The following is a 21078-nucleotide window of genomic DNA, read 5'->3' on the forward strand; positions in this document are numbered from 1 at the left end:
CTATTTTTCTGCTTGAAGACATATAGTAAATCAGGTCTTTCCTAAACAAAACCCCGTGCTGGTTAAGAAAGGATGGATTGAATGGAAACACTGTCCTTAAGGACTGCCCTAAAGTAGCTCCTTCTGTGGAGGAAGCAGAGCAAGGCTTATTTTGCTGTTTCTGCTTGGATAACCCCTGCACAACCACTTTCCTCTCCTGCAGTGCCACCCAATAGAATAACCTGGGACTGCTGCAGAATAACTATTCCACTGTGGCAGATGAAACAAGAGCAAAGATTTTCCTCTACCCTGCGTTTAGGTGCTACAAAAGCTTTAAGCCACACATACAGGCTCAGAGCACTTGTGGTTATTTCACTGAACATGCCTCTGCTACAGCCTGAGCTGCTCAGGCCTCTCTGCACTTGTAGTTCCTGCTACATCACCTAAAGAATGCTGTGTTAATAGGAAGGCAGCAGAGAGCAGAGGGCGTTTACCCATAGCTGCTGGGCTTTGAGTCATAGATCATCCTGTGCTGTGAATCACACCTCCTCTTACGTGGAGGAAGTCCAACAGCCAGGTAATATGTGAAATCCTGAGCACAATTGAAGGTGTTGCTTTGAAAGGCAGAGGGTTTTGCTATAAGCTCCCAAAGGATCCTTCACTGGCTGCCAAGTTAAACTAATATTGCCTTTTATTTCAAAGGGAAGCTGGTAACAACATGGCAATTGTAGCTCTTATTCCCTATGTTGCAAACAGATCTTGGTACCGATGGAATCAACCTACCTACCTCCACTGAGATGACTCCTCCTCCACCATGTGTAAAAGGAGCTCTGACTTCTAGCTATGGACCAACTCTAGGAACAATGCTTGGGGCAACATCTGGTGTTCCAGTGCCTTCAAAATGCTGCCAAATGAAGGTCTTGTTTAAGGGAGCCCATAGCAGCAGAACTATCCAGGGACTCAAACTGCAGCTGACCTTCCCCAAGGATTCTCGACGCCAACAGTGACACTATAATACTCTTCAGGCATTCACTTCAAGAATGAGCCCTTGCTTAGCACTATCAGCATGAAACACTGCCCTCTGCTTGCAAACCTCTGCATTCACACTGGATTGCCTGGCAATCTCTGATCTGGAAGGATTCCTATGCCAGGACCCTCTCTTTCCCCTCTCGCTCATTTCAGAGCTTCCCATAAGAAGGGTCTATCATGCTGTTACTATCACGCACACATACCATAAACCCCCAAACTGAGCCGAGGTTACCCAGTTCATTTCACCACAGACCTGTGTCCAGCTGTGAGCCTTGGTTTTCGATAGACTCCCAAGGCTGATGGCACTGTGCTTTACTCACCACCAAACCTGCTTTGCTTTGAGCCATTCTGTTCTCTTTCTAAAGGGGCTTTTTTTTCCTCCCCAGTTTTCTTTCTCCTTTTTATTTTTTTTAATTAATATTTTAGAGCCTTCTTATTTTTTTTCCTTTAAAAAAAATTGTTGTCTTTTGCAAAATCCGTGTCCAGGTCTTGTTATTGCTCACAACTGACCTTAATGCCCCCCTGGAGGATGTCACTGTTCGCAGACCTTGGGTTGCTGACTCCACTGCACACAGAAGCAGTTTGTATTGATTTGATGGGACAAGTGTTGAGCTTCCCTTTTGCTTTCATGCATCCTTTGAGATCTATCTGATACCAAACAAAACCAGCCTGGAGTAGAGGTGTGCCTGTGTTCTGGCCTTTCCTGAGCTGTAAGTCATGTAGCTTGCCTGCTCTCTGCAGCATCCTCTTCTGTTCCTGGGGGGACAAGTTGTATTGCTCACGTGTGCATCTTGAGGTCTGTGTGTGCAAGTGGTTTTTAACTTCACGAGATGCCAAAGTGTAGGAAACCTCACCTTTCACAGCATATTACCAGGGAAATTGCAGTTACTTTGCAACTGTCCCTTTGAAAAGAGGTAGATATTTAAAGTAGACTTGAGTAATACCTATCCCTGGTCAAGTTGTCTATGGGTACAAGTAATGAGTTCAGTGGAACTAGAGTAAATGAGTACCCGGTATTGTAAATAGATATTTTTGAGGAGCCTTTTTTTTTTTCTCTGATGACTTTTTTTAGGTAAAATGTGAGCTTTTTTAAAGTAAATATTATCCTTTTTCATTGTTGGGAGGGGGGGAAAATATTGATGTTTCTTATCCTACTCATCATGTTGAATCATTGCTACAGGGAGTCTGTGAACCTTAAGAGTTTATCAGCTACCTTCACACAAAGTATTGAGGCCTATATGCACATTGATCTAGAACAGCAGTTGTTGCTTTAAGTAAGGTTTTGTTAGGGAAGCAGACACTGATAATGGCAACTGGAAAAAGATGATAAGGTAACATTTTGGGGGAAATATAAATGAAAAAAAATCTCTTTTTTAAAGAAAAAAATTAAATTTGGGGTTTTTTGGGTTTGTTTTATTCCAAAATGCCTTAACACGAACAAGGGAAAACCTGTATTTCTGTTTCCTGCCTTCCCCACCACCACTCATTCACCTCTAACTCAGCCACTTTCTGGTTTTCAGTGGAAACATTAAAATTAAAGGAAACTTTTGTTCTGGGGCAACAAAATGTGGTGTGATTTAAAAACCATGTTGAGGAAAAAGAGACAAGCAAGCAGGAAGTATTAATGTGACTCTCCTGGTTGCTATGGCCCTTCTTTCTGCCCTTCTTTCCTTGCATGCTGGGAGGGTTGATTTCAAGCCTTGTTCTCCATTGCTTTCCCACTATAGAGATGTGTAATGAACTACTGGAATATGATCATTGTGAGGAGAAGCTATGACAGGTTCGGTACAGCTGCGCGGGTGGGTTTTCTTGGCAGAGTCCTTAAGGTTCCCCTTACTGTCTCTATCAGGGACTTCCTTGTGAGAACTTCCCTGTCTTTGACAGCTATGAGTGACAGGAATTAAACATGACAGATTCTTCTATGGTGTGCCTTAATCACAGGGTTCTAGAAGAGAAAACACATTCTCCTCCAGCCAAGAGAGCAATCCTACAACAGGATTGTAGTGCTACAACAACTGCATTTAAGCTCAGCTACCTCATTGCTGTTTCAAAACACCCAGGGACCAGGTTTAGCATCTCTCTGGGGAGGAGATGCTGTGAGTCCTACAGGAGAGTTATAGGTGAGAGCTGGCAAATTCATAACCCTGCCTCAAAGACCTGCCTTCACTCTCAGGCCTTTCATTGAACCACCTCTCTTGAGCTCCTGTGAGGGCTGGCCAACACTGAGAGGAGGTTGGAGGATGAAATGAATGATGTCTTTTCATACTGTGCTGCAACACTATGAATAAAGTCAGTAGGACTTGGATTTTGACCAAACAACAGCCCTGGACAGGGATGAAAAAGGGGTGGAAGGGATCTTGCTCCAGCCTCTTCCTCTTAAAATATAGATCTTCAAATTACTACTCTACATAATGGACACAAGTACATCACAGGATGGCACACTGCTGAGACACACTTCCTTTCCCTCTTCTTTCTTCCCTTTTTCTTCTCTTTTCCTTTAAAGATTAACAGGAAGAACAGATTTAAACCACCAATTTGTACCTTTGCACAGGTATTATTTTACTTCCCAATATTACTTCCTGTGTGATCTTGGGCAAATTACTTAACCCCCATTAGATGATGGTGTTGATAATCCATCCTTCCTCCCAGTGCTAAACAGCATAGTTGAGGGATGATGAACGTTACAGATGATTCTGTTGCCAGCCACAATAGAATACACCAACTGCACTCACCCTTAGTAAAGCTCTAGTTGTCAGCTCATTTCTCTTGTGAAAAATTACAAGTTATTTCATAGGTTATAAGCAATAGTTTAAAAGCTCAAAGTGACTGTCCTTATAGCCTGATAGCCCTAGCATTGTTGTGTTAATCCTATACCTGAAAGCCGAGCTGTAACTCAGCTACTGATTTCACATTCAGTTGACAGTCTACTTCAGCTCTTGGGTTTGGAGCCTCTTTGTCAAAAGAGACCAAAAATTAGGTTGTGAAAGGCAGCTAACTCTTTACAATTACAGTTGCTGTACATGTATACACTCTTATAGCATAGAGAAGATGCATCAAGATCATCTGGCTCTTACCAGACAAGGACTAATCAATGCAATCTTCAGAATCCCTCTAAGTAATTGGCTTCCACCAAAGCAGCATTATGGTACATTTTGGGGTATTATTTCTGAGAGCTGGGAGGGAAACTGCAAGCACATGAAATGCTGAATAACGGTATCTGCACATTAGTACCGCAGCTGAGCTCAAAGCCAAGCTGTGCCAGGTGTTGTGCAAACACATCAGGAGAGTTGATCTCTGCTCAAAAGCTTATAAACACAATAATGAGGCACTCGGATTTATTGATAAACTAGTCCTGAATAGGAAAACAAACATTAGCAGCTTGTTTGTCGGACAAAAAGCTACAGTTGCAAGGGGTACCCCTGGCTTCTAGGAACACTTCCAGTCTCACAGGAGCAGCTAAGGGAATAAAAACACACAGAGCAGGAAATTCCAGCTTTCCAAGGCTAAGAGTCACCCTCCACAGCCATAGGGAAACAATGCTGGGAACAATTGCTCACAGCAGATGTGCCTCATAGTGATTATAAGAACTCACATCATCTCCTGGCCAACCTGACCTGCTCCCAAAGCAGCCCTTGTGCCTGATCAGTCTCCATGCTCTCTGTCCCTGTCCTCAAGAGAAGAGCTCCTTCATCATTAGGACTCAAGCATCAGTGAGGTGAACCCCAGGAGCACGTGAAGAGGGAGCTGTCAGCTGAGTCCCTGTCTAAAAGACATCTCTGTGGGTCCCATACCAATTGCTTGTGAGTATCCGGGGTGTGACCCCATTGGTCTTTAATCTTTATCTGTGGTCTGGTTATTCACAAGCTCTCTGGAGAAATGAGCCAGATCCCACTCGGATCCAAACCCAAATCGAGGACATGGTTATGCCTTTGGAAGCTACAGGCTGGCTATAGGTGGATCTCTCTCTAGTTCCTGCTCTCCTCAGCCAGAGACAACTGAACTGACATCCTCACAATATAAAAGGGAGAAATACTCCTGGCTTTCCTCCCTGTTGACAGATGCTGGAGTGCATATAGGCGATGCACTCCTATTAATGACCCACATCAAGGGTGGCTTTTCTGCTGTAGCAACTCCAGAGACCTAAGAGAGTATGCAGATGAGGTAGGAGGTGGGATACCCGATACATCCATGATGCTTGGTAATGCCCAAGTTCAAGCAAGACTGGGAAGGGCTGGAAAATTAAGAGTTTCCTGTTGTATTTAATGTATTTTGTTGTTCTTTCCTCCTCTGTTTTCCACCTGTGAAGTGAGTGAGTGCAAGCTGGGAGAGCAGGGCTCTGTTTCTTGCCCTTCCCAGTTTTTTTCTGTGGCCTGAAGGGAGACTTAAAGCATTTCTAAGTGTCTAAGTGATCCCATCAAGTGCTCTCATCATTGCTGATGCTCACAGCCTTGGGATTTACAATCCTGGTAGAATTAGCATACAACCTAACACTCCAGTACAATGACTTCGGTAGTTCAGCTTGAATTCAGGCTCACTGCTACAGACTCCAGCAGGGACCCATTGCCTGAGCTGCAGTGGGGTCCCTGCCTGTACAGCCCATAGACTTGCTTCAGAGTGGGGCTGAAATGCTGGCAAAGAAGAGAAAAATCGGGAAGTTTTAGCTCAAATATAAGCTATAATCTACAATCCAACTAGGAGCATTTTTACAGCACAGAGAACCATCCTATGGAGTGCAGCACACACACACCAGCCTAAAGTGACCATAGATGAGGCCTCTCGTGCTCTGAGTTATTGGTTTCACTCCCAGCATTAGGAGCTCTTTAGCTGCAGAGGTTTGGATTGTTTCGGACACACAAACTGAATCAACAGAAGTTATGTGGTACCAAACCCGACCTTGCTGCCAGGGTTTAGAGGCAGCACAGCCCTCCCCTGGTTACTCAGTCCTGCCCCTGCCTGTCCCTGATGCTCAGCCCCAGCTGAGCTCACTCATCCTGTTCTGCATGTTCTGTATCACATCTCCCTGTGCATCCCACACCACTCCCCAGCTCCAGACCTAAGCAGTCCCAAACTGACCAGCTCCTGCCTCAGTTTCCCCTCCTCACAGCACAGGATAACACAAGGGTGATCACCCCATTCCCACCCTCCTTGCTCCGGATCGGTGCAAATTTTGGGACTGCAGGACGCTTTTTAAGCCAGCAAAAGGACAAACGCACACATCTCCTTCCCTTGCTTGATTCAGCTTTATTGTCCACTTTATTCTCCTTCATCAAAGAGAAGGACATCCACCCAGATTAAAGCCGGCGGACTCTTCGGGATGCTCACAACCGGGAGGGCTGACACGCTCAGGACGTGCCTTTACTTCTCCTCCTTAACTTCTCCCACCCCGTTTCCCCCTTCCCTGCCCCGGGGCACGCAGCTCTGCCTGGGGGGCAGGGAAGTGGGGCACAGCGGACGCCGATGGGGAGCGGGGAGCCCTGCCCCGGCCGGGGCGGGGAGGGGAAGGTAAAAGCCTCCCGATGCGCGCTGGTACCGCCTCCTGCCCGGGCAGCGCTGGAGCCGGAGCGGGGCAGCGGTAACCGGGGGTGAGGAGGGAGCACTGCCCCGGCCCGTGCGGGGAAACGGTGTCCGGATGCCCCCAGACAGAGCGGAGCTTTGGGTCGGGGGTGCTCCGGTCCTGGTGTGCCCCGTTAGAGGCTTGGTAATGAGGGGGGCTTGCAGGAGAGCATCCTGCTCGTGGGAAGGGGTTTGGTGGGGTTGTTTGGGTTTGGTTTTCCTCCCCTGAATGGGGCGGGGATACAGATGGTCACCCCTTGCTGAGGGAGCTGCCTTGCTCATAATATCCCCGCTCTGCGTTCAGCAGGATGGTTTCCATCGCTCTCGAGGTGAGCTGCAGCTTTGTTGCCTGGCTGTTTCTCTATGCCTGCTGCTGCTACTGGAACAGGGGCCGTTCCTACGAGTGGAGCTGTCGCTTGGTCACCCTGCTGCATGGGGTGATTGTCACCTGCCTCTCTGGTTATGCTGTGCTCTTGGATGGCCCCTGGCCTCTGACCCATGCAGGTATGTTGGGAGTCTTACCCTGACACATGTTCTGTTACAGGTGGAGTGGGGAGCAGATTGCTTTTGCTGCCTCTTCTCTTAAATGTGTGCTTTTGGAGTGTGTTTGGGACACGGTTTTGTTTAACTCCCCCTGCTTCTTCTCCTCCCACTTCTTATTGTTAACCTTTTCCTTGTTTTATCCATGTACATATTGAGAGCTTTCAGGTTGGCAGCTTGAGTTTATCGCAGCATTAGGCATAACAGTGTGTTGAGAACAGACCAAGTGCTGTTCACATCTTTAAGGGTATAATAGCTAGCATTTGGTTGTGGGGTTCTGTTTGCTCTTTACTATAATTAACTCTCAAACAGTTCTGCTGATGGTGGTCAGGCTTTTCAATGCCCCTTTCTAAGAGAGAAAAAGCAAAGCAGAAGTGTGAAGGGAGAGCATAACCAGACCTGGCTGCTGACCCATAGGAAAGGCTGGAAACTGAGGAGGAAAGAGGCATGCTCACAATCTGTATTGCTCCATATCATAGAAGAATGTCTTAAATCAGACCCCAGGCTTATGTACATCTTTCATTTCAGGTTCACCAAACACAGCTCTTCAGATCCATGTGCTGTCCCTGACCTTGGGTTACTTTATCTTTGACCTGGGCTGGTGCCTGTATTTCCAGACAGAGGGGGACCTCATGCTGCTCCACCACATGCTGAGCATCTGTGGCATGATCATGGTGCTGGGGCTCGGCAAGTCTGCTACAGAAGTCAATGCTGTTGTGTTTGTGAGCGAGATCACCAACCCTCTGCTCCAGACCCGCTGGTTCCTGCGGGAAATGGGCTGTTACCACACTGTCCTGGGAGACATTGTGGATTTCTTCTTTGTCTCCCTCTTCCTGGTGCTTCGAATTGGAGGAGGTGCTTTGATCATGTATGCGATGGTGACATCCCCTGATCCCAGCTGGCTGCTCAAGGCCGGAGGCTTGGCCATGTACCTTGTGTCTTTGGGCTTCATGGTTGAAATCTGCCGCTTTGTCAGGAGGAAACTGATGAAGAAGAACATTTCCTGGGCAAGGCGGAGGAGTGTGAATGCACCTGTGAAAACTAACGGGCACCTGAGGGCTCATTAATGGGTTGTGGATAATCCCCTGGGATAGGGTTCTGCTTACCGAAGCTTATTCCTATGGAAAGAACTCCTAAACGTGATGTGGAATTGACTTTGTGGCACTGGCTATGCCCGGAGGAGATGAACCAGCACTAGGAACATGGGGAAGCTGACAGAAGAGGGGTTTGAGTGCACATGTGCAGAGTGTGGCACAGCTACTGAATTCTGATCCCCTGACTTCTCCGGTAATGGTGCAGTCTCAAGGAGAGAGGCAATACCTGACCTATTCCTTCTGCCACCGACAGTCGCACAGCCTGTATGTCCTGTAAGCATTCTGGAGATAGAATTGGTTTGCAGTGTACAGCCAGAAAACCCCATCTCCCTGCCAGTGGGACCAGGTAGGGGTTTGACTTAGGAAGGATTTATCGAGCCTCATTCTCCCTGGAGCTGGCCAACACACTTGCCTAAGTACTTGGATGAAAGCCTCTGAACAAGACTCAAGTGCTTGCCCTTTGCCTGTGTGGAGTGATGGTACTTGAGGTGAGGTAATGTTTTACCTCATTGCTTTTAATGAGACATTTCTTCCTTTTTGAATACTTGTGTTCAAGCAGATACTGATCTGAGAGCACTGTGACTTCACTGGGATTGACTCAAGCTCTTGCAAACAAGAGTCGAGAATTAGACTAGTGCCAATAAATTCCATAAGCAGGTATTCACCTAGTCCTGGATTGCTTCAAAGAAACCAAACAGGCATTTTGTGGGTGAGAGAGAGAGGAGAGCCCTCTCTGGATGCTCCTTCTGTTCTGGGTTGGCTCAGCTACAAGCCACGTAAGCTGAATGTGCAGCTAACAAGTGCAGTAAGTGACTATATTTCCAGGGCTGACAGTAATGTTTAGGCAGATCTCAATGCAACATCTGTTCCATACCAGCAGGTCTTGGAGTATGGACCAGTTCTCTTGTTTTACCTCTCAGAATGCTGTTCTGACATTTCCCCTGGGGTTTTAATGTGAATTTCCCTCTGTTTAAGGCTGCAGTTCAGATTTACTCTCCCATAAAAGCCTCGCTTACAGCTGAGAAACAAATGGCTTTGTGTTGCCCTCAGGCTTAGGAAGGCTGCTTGCCTTTCCTTCCTCATTTCAAAGGCCTTGTTTAGAGGAGCCCCTCAAACAGCCCGTGTGGCTTTTGCTCAAGCTAGGTGCACCCTGCTGCAGAGGGGAAGGAAGGGAGCAATGGGAATACAGCTGCTATGGGGACACAGCCTTACTAGCTCCTCCATGCCTCTTATCTCGCCAGCTTTGGCACTGCTCAGGGCAGATATCTGCCTTGGCTGGGGGTTAGGATAAGGTGTGTGGAGAGATTAAGAAATGCCATGAAATAACCTTTGCCATGCCCTCTGAATGCACTGCAGCTGTGAAAGCAGGGAAGTGAGCAGGCCCTTGCCTTGCTCTGGGGGCCTGCATTTGTGAGGTGTGAACTCTTGCCAGAGCCTCTGTGCTCTTCCAAACACTCCTCTCGAGTGATGAGACTTCCAATAAAGTTGTGCTCTCTTGTTCAAAAGAAATGATTGCTGTAATGTTCTTTTGTTCTGGGTCTTTAAGCTAATGAAGCCTGAAGAAGAGAGGCTTGAGGGTAGCCTAAGCATGCTAAGGCTAGTAGTCACTGACCAAGCTCTGGCTCATGCCCTTAATGCAGTTCAGGAAGGAGTGAGCTGGTGGGGGAACAAGCACAGGACTGAGCCCTATGCTCTAGAGCTCAGGTTTAAGGTGTGAAGAGTAAATGAAGGTCAGCTGAAGTTTAGATTTGTGACTAATGTACCCGTAGCCTGCCTCAGCAATGAGTTATATCACAGGGAACTTGAGAATAAGCCATAAACCCCAGGTGTTTGCTCTAGATGGATGCAGGGTCAGAGGACAACTTCAGTTCTGATCATGTCCTTCATGCCCTTTGGTAGCACCAAAGCCTCTCTGTTGCTGTGCTTCATCTTAGAAATGGCCAGTTCAGAAGGTTGGGATTGCAGGTGCTTTGTCTACACTCTGTTTGGAGAATATGGGGTTATGATATGTCCTAAATCGCTGCTGAGTGGCTGTCTGGGGTGGAAGTGGGCCTGGGCTTGGCTTCCAACAAGAAAACTCTTTTCCTTCACCTATGGAGACAGTAAATCAGTGCACGCAGCTTGCATGCAAAACCAAACTGTGAGATGGGAAGAAGTGCCCTCAGGTGGTCATGCACCATGTCTCACCTAAGCTTGGTTTTAGCCTTAAATCCTCTAATGTGATGCTAGAAAAGCATCTGGTTCCACCCTTGCTGTCCCATTGGATTTTTTATTTGCTAATATGTCAGAGAAATACCATTTTTAATACAGGTGCCTGTTTTTTACCTGTCAAATATCCTTGAGGGCTTTTACAGTCACAAAAAGCTGTTGGGCTCTTGTGTGTTTCCACCTCTTATGTATTTCTTGTGGGACAAGAAGTTTCCCACTGTTGGCCAGCCAACAGGTTCAGTGTTGTAAGCTCTCCTTAGTATAAGTACAGAAAGCAGAAGGAATGTACTGCTGAGGGAGGGTGCAGCTGTACTACACCATGTAGCAGTGTGCAAATAACTGTCAGCAGAGGTTCCTGCCCTGAGCTGTTTTGCTGAATGCTGTTCATCTACAGGCGAAATGAGCCAGTGCAACCCAGCCTGCCTATTTAAACGGCTGACACTGCACAAAGCAAACAAGGAAATGAGTGTGCAAGCTGCTCCTAACTTCTGGTACAATCCACTTGCTACCTCGCATCTCACTAGATGCATGTTTTGCACATTGTACAATCTAGAACTATATATTCCCCCCCAAGTTCTACTTCAGACATTAAATGGCCCTGGTCTTGATAGGACTTTCAGAGTGGTCTGTAACCATCCCTGTTGTTCTTCCTGACTACTGAGTTTCTGTGCTATGAGTCAGTGTTAGCCCTACTGCTTTCTGTCTGTCAACGCTGCTCTTTATTCTAAGCTAAGAACAGCTCAATCTCAGTTGTTACTGGTGCTGTTGGAGGGGGTGGTGCTTGGTCCAGCAAGAGTAGAGGAAAATAAGATGACACCTAAGATTTGTTAGAGCAGCAAACGTGCTGTTAATGCTAGTGAGGCTGTTGTGCTGAAATAGTGGAGGGATGAGCATCTTGTAGCAACAGGAACCTGTGCCTGGCCTGAACTGGAAAATAAGATAGAGAGATATCCAGTTGAAAACAGCCTTATTACAGGCACTGTAAGAGGCAGGACAAGATACTCCCATCATCTGTATTTCAAAGGGTAAAACTTGACAGGATGAGATAAAAAAACCCAAAACAGTTGCTGGGTGTGAGAGATTGTTTTGATTGCAACATAAGAAAGGAGTGTGTTGGTTGTGAAGGAATGTTTTTGCAATATATATTAGGCTTCATAAGCCCTGGATTTTGCTACTCTGTGGATGCAGATGAAGGCAGGAGAGAGAAAAGATGTGGTTTAGCACTGAACGCTTGTAGCGAGAAGTTGCTATGCTTTGTAACTGTTGCACAAGCATTGGATGAGAGGGTAGGCTCAGGGCAGGGCTGTGTGCTGTGCAGTGATAAACCCCACGGGATATGTTTGCTACCTTGAAGCTGGTGCTATAGTGATGCAGTGCCACAAGCACTGGTTCGCATCAGGTGTTGCCCGGCTGTGCGAAAAGCAAGCCCACATTTGCCATGTTATCTCCGCGACACGTGAGATGACTGAAGCCGCTCATGGGTGCGTGGGACTAACTTCCTGTGCCCATAGGCTAAAGCGATGTGCGTGTGCCCAATGCACACACAGCCTGCACCTTGTCCTGTGAGCCACCGGGCACTGCACACCTGCAAACGTGCGCGTTGGGGCAGTGGGGGCAGCGCTGATGGTCCGCAGGTGCAGGAGGGAGGATGGATGCTCCCGGAGCCGTTAAGTACGGGGATGCCGTGCGCTCCGCCGCCGTTGCCGTCCCTCCTCCCCGCCAGCAGGTGCCCCTCGGCCGCCGCTTCCTCTTCCCGAGCGGCGGAGGCGGCCGAGCAGCCGCGGCCCTGCGGGGACCCGGCCTCGGCATCCGCTGGAGGCGAGCGGCGGAGGCGAGCGGCGGAGGACCGGCTGCAGGTGGGTACGGGGCGGGCGGTGGGCACAGCGGCCGTGCTTCGGGCTCCTCTGGTTTATAGCTGCAGCCCATAACGCCGTGGGGGGATAACGGTGCCTTGCTGCAGGCTCCCACCTCGGGTTTAAGCGCTTTTGGGGAGGGCAGGGCCGTTCTACAGCAGGATTTTAGGCACGTGTGGTTATTATAGGGCCTGCTTTCACTCGTGACCCCGTTGCTCCTGGTGGTATGAAGGATAATATGATTACTAAAGGATATTGTCCTTTTCAGTGTGCAGGGACAGGCATAGCTCACAGGTGTAATGTATATATAAAATGCATGCATGCAATTGTATGTGCTAATGACAATGTTGAGCTTTGATGTGCAATTAGAAGATAGCCCCCTTTCTTTCCAGGGGATGGAGAAATAGTTTTTGCATCTCTTCCTCCCTTCTCTCATATCAGAATTCCTCCTGCCTTATCTGCCCTGACTCTGAATGCATACAGACCTCAAGTACCAGGGATGTCAATGGAACGCTTGGTCAGAGCAGTTAATTACATCCTTAATTCATCTTCCCATGTTCCCAAGGCCCATTATAACATAATGGTTTTGTTTACCCAGCCTCCTAAGTAATTCCTGGTCAGACTTGCAGTGCCCAACCTTCCTGTTTGGCCTGTTGCAACTCTGACTCCTCATCAAGCGTGGTCCTTTTGGTGTTCCAGAAGGACCTGGGTGGGAATCCAGTGCGCTGGTCAGCAGGTACCAGCAGGACCAGTGGCACTTTTGCTATTACACAACTGGAAATGCACGCATCCCAGAGCGTGACTCAACTGCTTTTGATGCGCTTCCCTGAACGCTCAGGAATAACGAGACACATCTTACATGGCATGGAATGGTGTTATAAGTATGAATGAGATGTAGGTATTAGAGTATTGTGTATTTGGGGGGCTTTTAGCAACTGGCTGCTGAAGGTGGTGGGCTGCTTTGTCTGATCACTGGTTGCTGGGGGTGCTCTATTCTAATCTGAGCTTTGGCCTCAGATGCTCATCAGGAAGCTTGAACTATGTGTTGTTGTTGGAAGTTTTCTGGGAAGAACAAGGGGGTTTTACAGTGTTTTTTCTTCCCAAATTGTCCCAGAAATGTGCTGGGGCTTGAAGGTTAAAATTCAGGAGCAGGAGGAGATGGCAATGCCTTTTGTGTGTCTCTTATTAGCAGTTGGTGTCGCTGCACTGGCAAAACTCATTAGCAGTGGACATAGCAGGAGACTGTGGTGTTTGGGTTTTATTGGGGTATTTTGTTGTTTCAGGAGAACCAAGAATGAGTAGGTCAGGTGGGGCAGCACAAGCAGACCAGGCAGATGCAGATACATGGGCAGGGAGCTAAAATGAAGAGGCAGGCGTAGCTCTGGATCAAAGCTTTATTGCTGGATGTGGCTCTCCTCAGCCTGTCCCGCAGGCAGTGCAGATGAGCACTAACACATCCCAGCACATCCTGCACCGTAGACTGGTTGGAGAAGTCCTCCGAGGTGCTCTACCAAGTTGTGGTGTGTTCTCTGTTCAACCAGGTAGGAACTTGCTGCCTCACAAGGCCATTGCTTTCAGTGCATCTTCCCACAGCTGAGGTGACACTGGTGGGGGCCTGTTTGCTGGTGGCTATATGGTGAATCTGCCCTGATTGTGCAGGATACGCTTCTTTGATGTAGGCCTTTTTCCACAGGAACTCTTTGTCAGAGCAAGCAACAGCATCAGGAAACACTTTACATTCAGTGCTGGGGTGGTTACGGATGAGATGCTGTACTGTGTTGTGCTAACACTGTTGATGCTAGACCTTCTGATCCATTTTGTCTTTCTGTTCCTGTGGCAGGATGCTGTTCCCCCTGCCTCTGCGGGTAGCCTGCAGTCTGCTTGCCTGGTTCTCTCTCTACACTTGGTTCTGCCATCGCTACAAGCACCGGAGTTATGAATGGAGCTGCAGGCTGGTCACGCTGACCCACGGCATCCTTGCTACCTGCCTCTCTGCCTACGTTGGCTTTATTGATGGTCCCTGGCCTATGAGTCACCCAGGTAAGTAATGACAGTTGTGGTCACAAGTCCCCCGATGTTTGATGGCACAAAGCAGAGTTCTCCTGCTACCGCAGTATCCAGCCCACCTGAGGAGTGATGATTGTGGTATCTGAGCTGTTTTGTGATGGAAAGTACTAGAGAAATGGAGGGACTGGTACTGTATTTTGGTAGTGTCATGGTCTTCCCCAGCTGCAGTCTGGCAGGGAGCTGGATCATGTTGTGTGGCTATTACATGTGTGCAGCTGTTAGACTAATAACGACAGTATTGTGATTTCTCTGACTTCTCCATCTGAGTGAGCTGTTATCAGTACACTCTGACACCAGTCTGCCAACACTGATGGTGAATACCCCTTCCTTGTCTTAGATGCTGCCTGCTTGTTGCCTCTGTGTTTTAAAGCTCTGTCTGGTGTCTTTATGTTTCAGGATCACCAAACACAACTCTTCAGGTACATGTGCTGTGCCTTAGCTTGGGCTACTTCCTCTTCGACCTCTGTTGGTGTGTGTACTTCCAAACAGAGGGTGCCCTGATGCTGGCCCACCATCTGGTGAGCATCTTGGGTATCACAGCATCCCTGGCACTCGGGGAGTCAGCTGCGGAGGTCAATGCCGTCATCTTTGGCAGCGAGATCACTAACCCGCTGCTGCAGGCTCGCTGGTTCCTGAAGGAGATCGGGTGTTACCACAGCTTCACAGGTGACGTGGTGGATTTCTTCTTCGTGGTCCTCTTCACTGGGGTGCGGATTGGAGTGGGGGCCTGGCTGATGTACTGTGAGCTTGCTTCTCCCAAACCCAGGTGGTACATTAAGTTGGGCGGCGTCATCATGTACGCTGTGTCCTGGGTTTTCATGGTCAGCATCTGTCGCTTCGCTAGGAGGAGGAGCATGAAGAAGTACCATGCCTGGAGGAGTCGGAGGAGTGAGGAGCTGTACTTGAAAACTAATGGACATCTGAAAACGCACTGACGGGATGCTGAGTAAAGACTTCCTCGAGTTCACAATCTGGCAAGGAGGGGATCGTGCCTGAAATGCCACTGTTGGGAGAGGAGCCAACACACGTTAGCAATTCTGGAGCCAAATTTATCCCTGGCATAACTCCACTGAAATCCATGGAGCTATGCCATGGATTCATTGGATCTGCAGTGTTTGGCCTGGAAGAGGCTGGCTCAGTGTCTACGTAAGCATACACTAAATGATGTGAGTGAAAGAAGGGCTAATTTTACTGACTAAACATAACTAGTCCAGCAGTGCAGGTGTAAATAGTAATTTTCATAGCTAACTCCTTCAGCACCGGTCGAATCTTGGCAAACAGGAGGACATAACACTAGATCTTCACGTTCAGAGTCCTGTATAGTCCAAGTCAGTTAGAGAGACTCTTCATAGTGTTAGGAAGAAGCATCTTCTAGTGTTTTGTCAGAGTTGGGATTCCTGGCTCTTCCACCAACTTGTTACGTGACCTTGGGCAAGTCATGTAACTCTAACTCTGTGCCTAATTTCCCCCTCTGTGAATTGGGGGTGATGGAGCTGATCCATCTGCGTTATGCACTTTCAGATTTTCACTTGAGAGGTGCTATATAAATGCAAAATGAGGGTTGGTGTCTGCACTTCATTCATTATCCCTGTGTTTCCTTTGGGAGAAACTTGTTTTGGTGGTTGAGCTAGAGTGTGGCTCTAGAGAGAACAGAACTGTAGGTAGGTGGTTGTTCCCTACCCTCATTCCTTTTAGTAACTTATTCAGTAGTGTCCAAGAGCTCTCAGCACTGGTGCCTTGCAGGACTAGGTGCTCTGTGGATACACCCAAAACCAATGTGAACTGCTTTTCTGACTCCTTCTCTCTTCATCCCTCACTGTTAAAACTCCACACACCCCTTCCAAATCCTGCTGTTAGCTCCTTGAGTGGCTACCACTGTTATGAGAAGCTCAACAAGCAGGTTTCCTCAGATACAAATTGGGATTTCGGGTTGAAGAGTGGCCAATGCACATCTTCAGATCATGGTGGCTAGGATGGAAAAGCTACTTGGCTTCAAATCTGTCCTGTGCCCTGTTCAAGACAGAGATTTATCCTTGGCTATCCTTATCTGAATTGACGCCTTGACCTCTTGTCTTTGAAGTCACTTCTGTCTCCCTGATTGGATCTGTGTTGTTTTATGAAAGTGGGCATTTATAGCCACGTATTTACATTTATAGCCATTTATTTACAGCCAGTAATTAAAGGAGCTAGAGGTACATAATCTGGCCTTTTTTAAAGCAAAAAAGTGAACCTGACTGGAAGGAAAAATCAGCATTACTTTCATCTAGTCCCATTTCCAGGGAGAAACTGTCCCCTAGTTGGCAGCTTCTGGTGTTTATTTCACTGTATGTTCTTAAGTGCTATTCCTTTGTTACTGCCATTGTCATTCTGATCATTTATTCTGAGCCTCAGCACCAGGCCTCCAGTACAGCTCAGGTGCCAGTTCTGCTGTGAGCCTTGCCTGCTGCAGCCAAAGACCTGAAGAGCCCAAATCACTTCAGATTTAATAGAGCCAACTGATGGGTGAGTTGGTCCTGAAAAGGAAACCTGACTCATTTAGCACAGCACAATGACAGGACTATTGGGCCTTGAAGGGAGACAAGAAGGGCTAGCTGGGGCGTGCTGGTTCTTTCCCAGCAGTGCTGCTGCTGTTGGGCATGTCAAGGAGCCTTTTTGCCTCAGCTTACCCACTCTATTAAGTGGGTACAGCATTACCTACCTCGTGGAGTGTTTTCATTTGTTAACACTAAGCCACCCTTGATGAATGCTTGGTGGTCTGTGTCAAGCTGTGCTGTCTAAAGGCAAAATTGCTTTGAGCAAAGCACTTGTAACAATGACCCATCATCAGTACTTTGTCACCTGAACATGGCACTTCCCAGCATCTGGCTTGCCTCACAAAAGCAGGACTCCAAGCTGTTTTGCAGCGGTTCTGATGGGTAGGAGTCTAAAGGAATAAGCTAGACATGTGCATAAAGATCAGGCATCGCTGCTCCTTGTTCAGGTGGACTCCCAGGCTGAAGACAGGATGTCCGGCGGGTTTTCCCTAGTAAGGATTATAGTAAATGGAGCCAGAAGCTCCATTTGGACTCTAACCTCTGCTGTGCAGCTTACTGCATCATTACTCCCCTGCTGTGGGGGCTGTACAGCCCATACCTGCCCAAGTGACTAAGGATGCCACCGACTGCAGGTATCTATGAGACAACTTGTATGAGGATGTTCTGAAAGATAATGCCCTTAATGGCTGACTTGTCCCCTTCTTTGAACTGGGGGGGGAAGCTTGGTTGGAAGAAGCAGAGCATTGGGGTCAGTGTTGAGGCCTTAGAAGTTAAACAAGGGCACCAGAAAACAAAAGAGCAATTAGGAATGGCTTTATGAGGTAGAGCTAGTAAGGATGTCTCAGAGTAAGGCCTCATAGTCCGGTAGTGGGCTCCAGCATAGAATCACAGACCCAGAAGAAGTGTAACTTTCAGGCTATGGAGCACATGGTGGGACCTGTCCTTGGGCTAGTCCATAGTGGCTAGAGCAAATTGTAAAAGAAAACTGGAACTAGTGTGAAATAATAACTTGTGTTTGAATTACTGTGTAATAGCAACTAATGTTCCACCAGTGAATGGTGTAGATGCTTTGTATTATGTTTTATAAAATAAAGATTATTTAATTATATGAGATATTTGGGTTTTCTCCTTGTATGTGGTTGTGTTGTGCATTACTGGATTGTTGGCATTGTGGGTGTAAATGAACAAAGTGATGCTTGGTGGATGCTTTTTAGGGACATCTTAAGATGTGTTAACAGGCAGAGAAGCCACTGCAAGGTGGTCTCAGGAGTACTTGGTAGTTTGGTGTTCGCTGATGGGTGCTTTCAGACTGTTGACTGGCCGAACAGGGTGCATTTCTTCACTGAGGCTTGTTCCCAGGCTTTTCATATGCCTGTCCTCAGGCAACTCATGGAGTTTCCTTTGTTTTCCATGCTGTGTATGCTAAAGGAGAAGGTTCTCCTGTCTTTCCACTTTTCTCTTCCCAAGACACGTGCTCTTGTAAATCCATGTAAAAGAAGGTGTTAGCTTCTACTGCCTTTGTCCTGTTTCCCTTAGTTCCAGGGGGAGTTTGGCAGTTGCTAAGTTGGAAACATAAGGGGCCTTTGGCAAATAGCTTTAAGAGTGAACTGAATATATATGGAAAAGCTTTTGCAAAGTAAAAGCTCTTTATTGGTAGCTAATTTTGTATGGGAAGCAGAAGGTTTCTGTGGTTTCTCAACTGTCTCAAAGTAGAGGTTTTCAGCAACACTTGTATTGTGGTGGTGTTTCAATTGTGTATTGTGTCAGAGGGTTCAGATCTGTACAGTGCAACTGATAATCCTTAAATGTGATGAGAAATACTGTTATTCTCCATCTCTTTAGGTCTTTCCCTCATAGCACATACCTTTCTTTTTATAAGCCCACCTTGAATCAGAGGACATTGATTCTGGCAGAGAGCAAGAAGGAAACTCATGGCAGAATGTACAGCAGCTTCATTTGTCTTTACAAAGGTTGCTCCTTTAATTATGCTGATATGGAAAGAAAGCTTAGTGCTATAAAAATGCTTACTGCAACGTGGATTATCCAGGTTTAGGAGCTGTAATAAGCACTCACAGTAGAAGCTCTGATAGATTAGGCTGTGTCCTAACAAAGTCATCAAAATATTGCATTTGTGTGCCAGTGACTTAAAAGCATAGAACAAGCTCTTTATGGGTTTCCAGCATGGCCAGTGAACTGGATGCAGGATGCATACCTGTCTGCATATACCAAATCATGTGCCTATTTTAAAGTGTGAGATGGCAGACATCCATTGGTGGCTATTGAACTGGCCATGTTGGTTTCTGAAGCTCTCCGAGTTCCCAGGGATCAAAGGATGCTGAACTAAGGGGCAGCCGTTAGTGCTTAAGTGAGTTTGGTTGGAACTGCTGGGCACTACAAAAGATCAGTAGGGCAGGAAGGTTTAAGTTGTGCTTAGCTTGAGAGCAGAACCAGGTTTCCCCCAGTCTTGACCCAAGGTCAGGGTCCTGTTCATTCTCCAGGAGTCACAAATTCGTATGCACATCTGGGAAAGCAGCTGTCTGTTAGCTTTTCCCCTGTGCCTTTCCTCTCCAGCTGTTGCCTTCTGAAAGCAACTGACTTCCTGTTGCCAGAACAGAGTTGGCATAGCAATTTATGGTAAGTTTAAATAACAGTCCAAAATACTGGTGCATTCTGTCACTGATTTTACATTGCTTACTTGCAATTAGCAAAGAATGAAAGGACATTATCTACAAATTATGATTAGTGAACCCCAGCCAATAGCACATCATACTTGCTTTAAGCACACAGTTCTACAAAGCTAGCTGCTCTTTACTTGAGGTCTGCAGGAGATCTATTGCACCCACAGGTAAATTGCTCCCATGGCTCCTACCTGAAATGATGTGAAGGAGTTGGGGTGCGAGCAGGCCCTCGCTGAGAGGTGCCACACAAGGCTTTGCCAGCAGATGGCAACAGCTCCTCAGTGAGCACAGCTGGAAGACGGCACGAAGACCTCAGTGAAGCCTTTCTCCCTAAGCCTGCCTTTACAGGAGTCCCATATAAGGCAGCTCCAGGGAATCTGCCCTCTTGGTGCCATCTTTTAAGGAAAAACAAGAAGTTGCACTTCACAGGAGGCAGCCTTCTTTGGTTCAGGGTCCTCCTTACTTGAGCTGCTTGGTTCTGCTCTGGGGACATTGGGGCTTTCCTTGGTGACACAGTCCGGTGAGGTTAATGTGCAGGTTCCACTTCTAGCATCTATGTCTGTGTGACAGTACTACATGTAAATTCAGGCTAAATAAGGACTTTAGAGCCTATCCCCCCCTACTATGTATTTTAATTGCAGGGTGTAATTGCTCATTGAATTCCCCATCCGGGACTTCACATTGTAAAATTGCCCAAGCAGAAGTATCATAAATAGACCTCTATATTAACAGCATTTGCAGAAAAGAGAAGCAGTTGTTATTCCAGAGTCTACTTTTGAATTGTTTTATTAATGCCTTTTTATTGTTGCATTAAACTTTGGAATGCGAGTGCAGCCCATTAGGAGCAATAGTTAACCTATTGGACCATTATGGCATAAGGGTTTAATGCTTCCTTTTTGTCATTGGTATAGTTTTGAGTGATGCTTCTTTTGACAGTGCTGAGCAAATTAATGACAAATGTTAATCACTGCCACTGCACTGAATTTCATGTCAATTTACTGCAGCAGGGCATAAGTTTCCTTCGTGCTTCTATATTTCATCTCATTTTCTGTTAGGTCTTCCTCCAGCTAATTGTTGTTGTCATTATGTTGTCATGCACAATAAAACATAATTAAAGTAATAAAAAGGCATCAAGCCCTAATATGCAAGTGAAACCATGCCATGAAACAGAAGGTCTTCCAGGAGCTTTCCTTTCTCAAGGCACAGCACTTTATGTTCCCCAAGTTAAAAGCAGGGAGGGATTTATTGCAGAGAAGATGCAATAAAAAGATATATAATACATATAATAGTGGGAATATTAAATCAGAATGAGAGGCAGTAATGGCTGCATGTCGTGCACTCCCAAGCCTCCTTCTTTCTCAAAAGGAAACCAAAAGAGGAAGTGTTCATGCCCTGTGTATATGTGTCAAGCATCATGTAGAAAATGATTCCATCCCACGCTTCCCCTCTTTGCACTGGAGTTCAACAAACCAACTAATTCTTCAGACTACCAGTCAGTCTCCTGGCTTCCTGATTCACACTCCCTCCACTCCAAGGAGGAAAC

The 21078-nt window shown here is 46.9% G+C and overlaps 3 protein-coding genes across 14 annotated transcripts in view; all 3 read left to right on the forward strand.

Annotated features, from left to right (window-relative positions):
- POU2F3 (POU class 2 homeobox 3) overlaps window positions 1-2574 on the forward strand; it is a 40932-nt gene extending 38358 nt beyond the window's left edge. For all 3 annotated transcript variants that reach the window (XM_013127357.3, XM_031043319.2, XM_005142637.3), the window contains one exon: window positions 736-2574. In XM_013127357.3, the coding sequence (XP_012982811.1) occupies window positions 736-775 (40 nt within the window). In that variant the 3' untranslated portion in view covers window positions 776-2574. The remainder of the gene's footprint in view (window positions 1-735) is intronic.
- Window positions 2575-4605: 2031 nt separating this feature from the next.
- Window positions 4606-9704, forward strand: LOC101870419 (TLC domain-containing protein 5-like). 7 transcript variants are annotated; one of them, XM_031043306.2, is made up of 3 exons: window positions 4606-4808; window positions 6866-7065; window positions 7630-9704. In XM_031043306.2, the coding sequence occupies exons 2-3, from the start codon at window positions 6870-6872 to the stop codon at window positions 8166-8168; spliced, it is 735 nt and encodes a 244-aa protein (XP_030899166.2). In that variant the 5' UTR covers window positions 4606-4808; window positions 6866-6869; the 3' UTR covers window positions 8169-9704. The 7 variants fall into 7 exon arrangements, with proteins under 7 accessions (XP_030899166.2, XP_005142693.2, XP_030899165.2 ...); XM_005142636.3 differs by having other exon boundaries at window positions 6869-7065; XM_031043305.2 differs by lacking the exon at window positions 4606-4808 and adding an exon at window positions 4825-6590 and having other exon boundaries at window positions 6869-7065.
- LOC101870253 (TLC domain-containing protein 5-like) lies at window positions 8611-17968 on the forward strand. 4 transcript variants are annotated; one of them, XM_031043310.2, is made up of 3 exons: window positions 8611-8683; window positions 14097-14296; window positions 14720-17968. In XM_031043310.2, the coding sequence occupies exons 2-3, from the start codon at window positions 14098-14100 to the stop codon at window positions 15256-15258; spliced, it is 738 nt and encodes a 245-aa protein (XP_030899170.2). In that variant the 5' UTR covers window positions 8611-8683; window position 14097; the 3' UTR covers window positions 15259-17968. The 4 variants fall into 4 exon arrangements, with proteins under 4 accessions (XP_030899170.2, XP_030899171.2, XP_030899169.2 ...); XM_031043311.2 differs by lacking the exon at window positions 8611-8683 and adding an exon at window positions 12198-12259; XM_031043309.2 differs by lacking the exon at window positions 8611-8683 and adding an exon at window positions 12835-13150.
- The last annotated feature ends 3110 nt before the right edge of the window (window positions 17969-21078 follow it).

Source organism: Melopsittacus undulatus, chromosome 15 (assembly GCF_012275295.1).
Source record: "Melopsittacus undulatus isolate bMelUnd1 chromosome 15, bMelUnd1.mat.Z, whole genome shotgun sequence".
In the NCBI taxonomy this organism is placed as follows: Eukaryota; Metazoa; Chordata; class Aves; order Psittaciformes; family Psittaculidae; genus Melopsittacus; species Melopsittacus undulatus.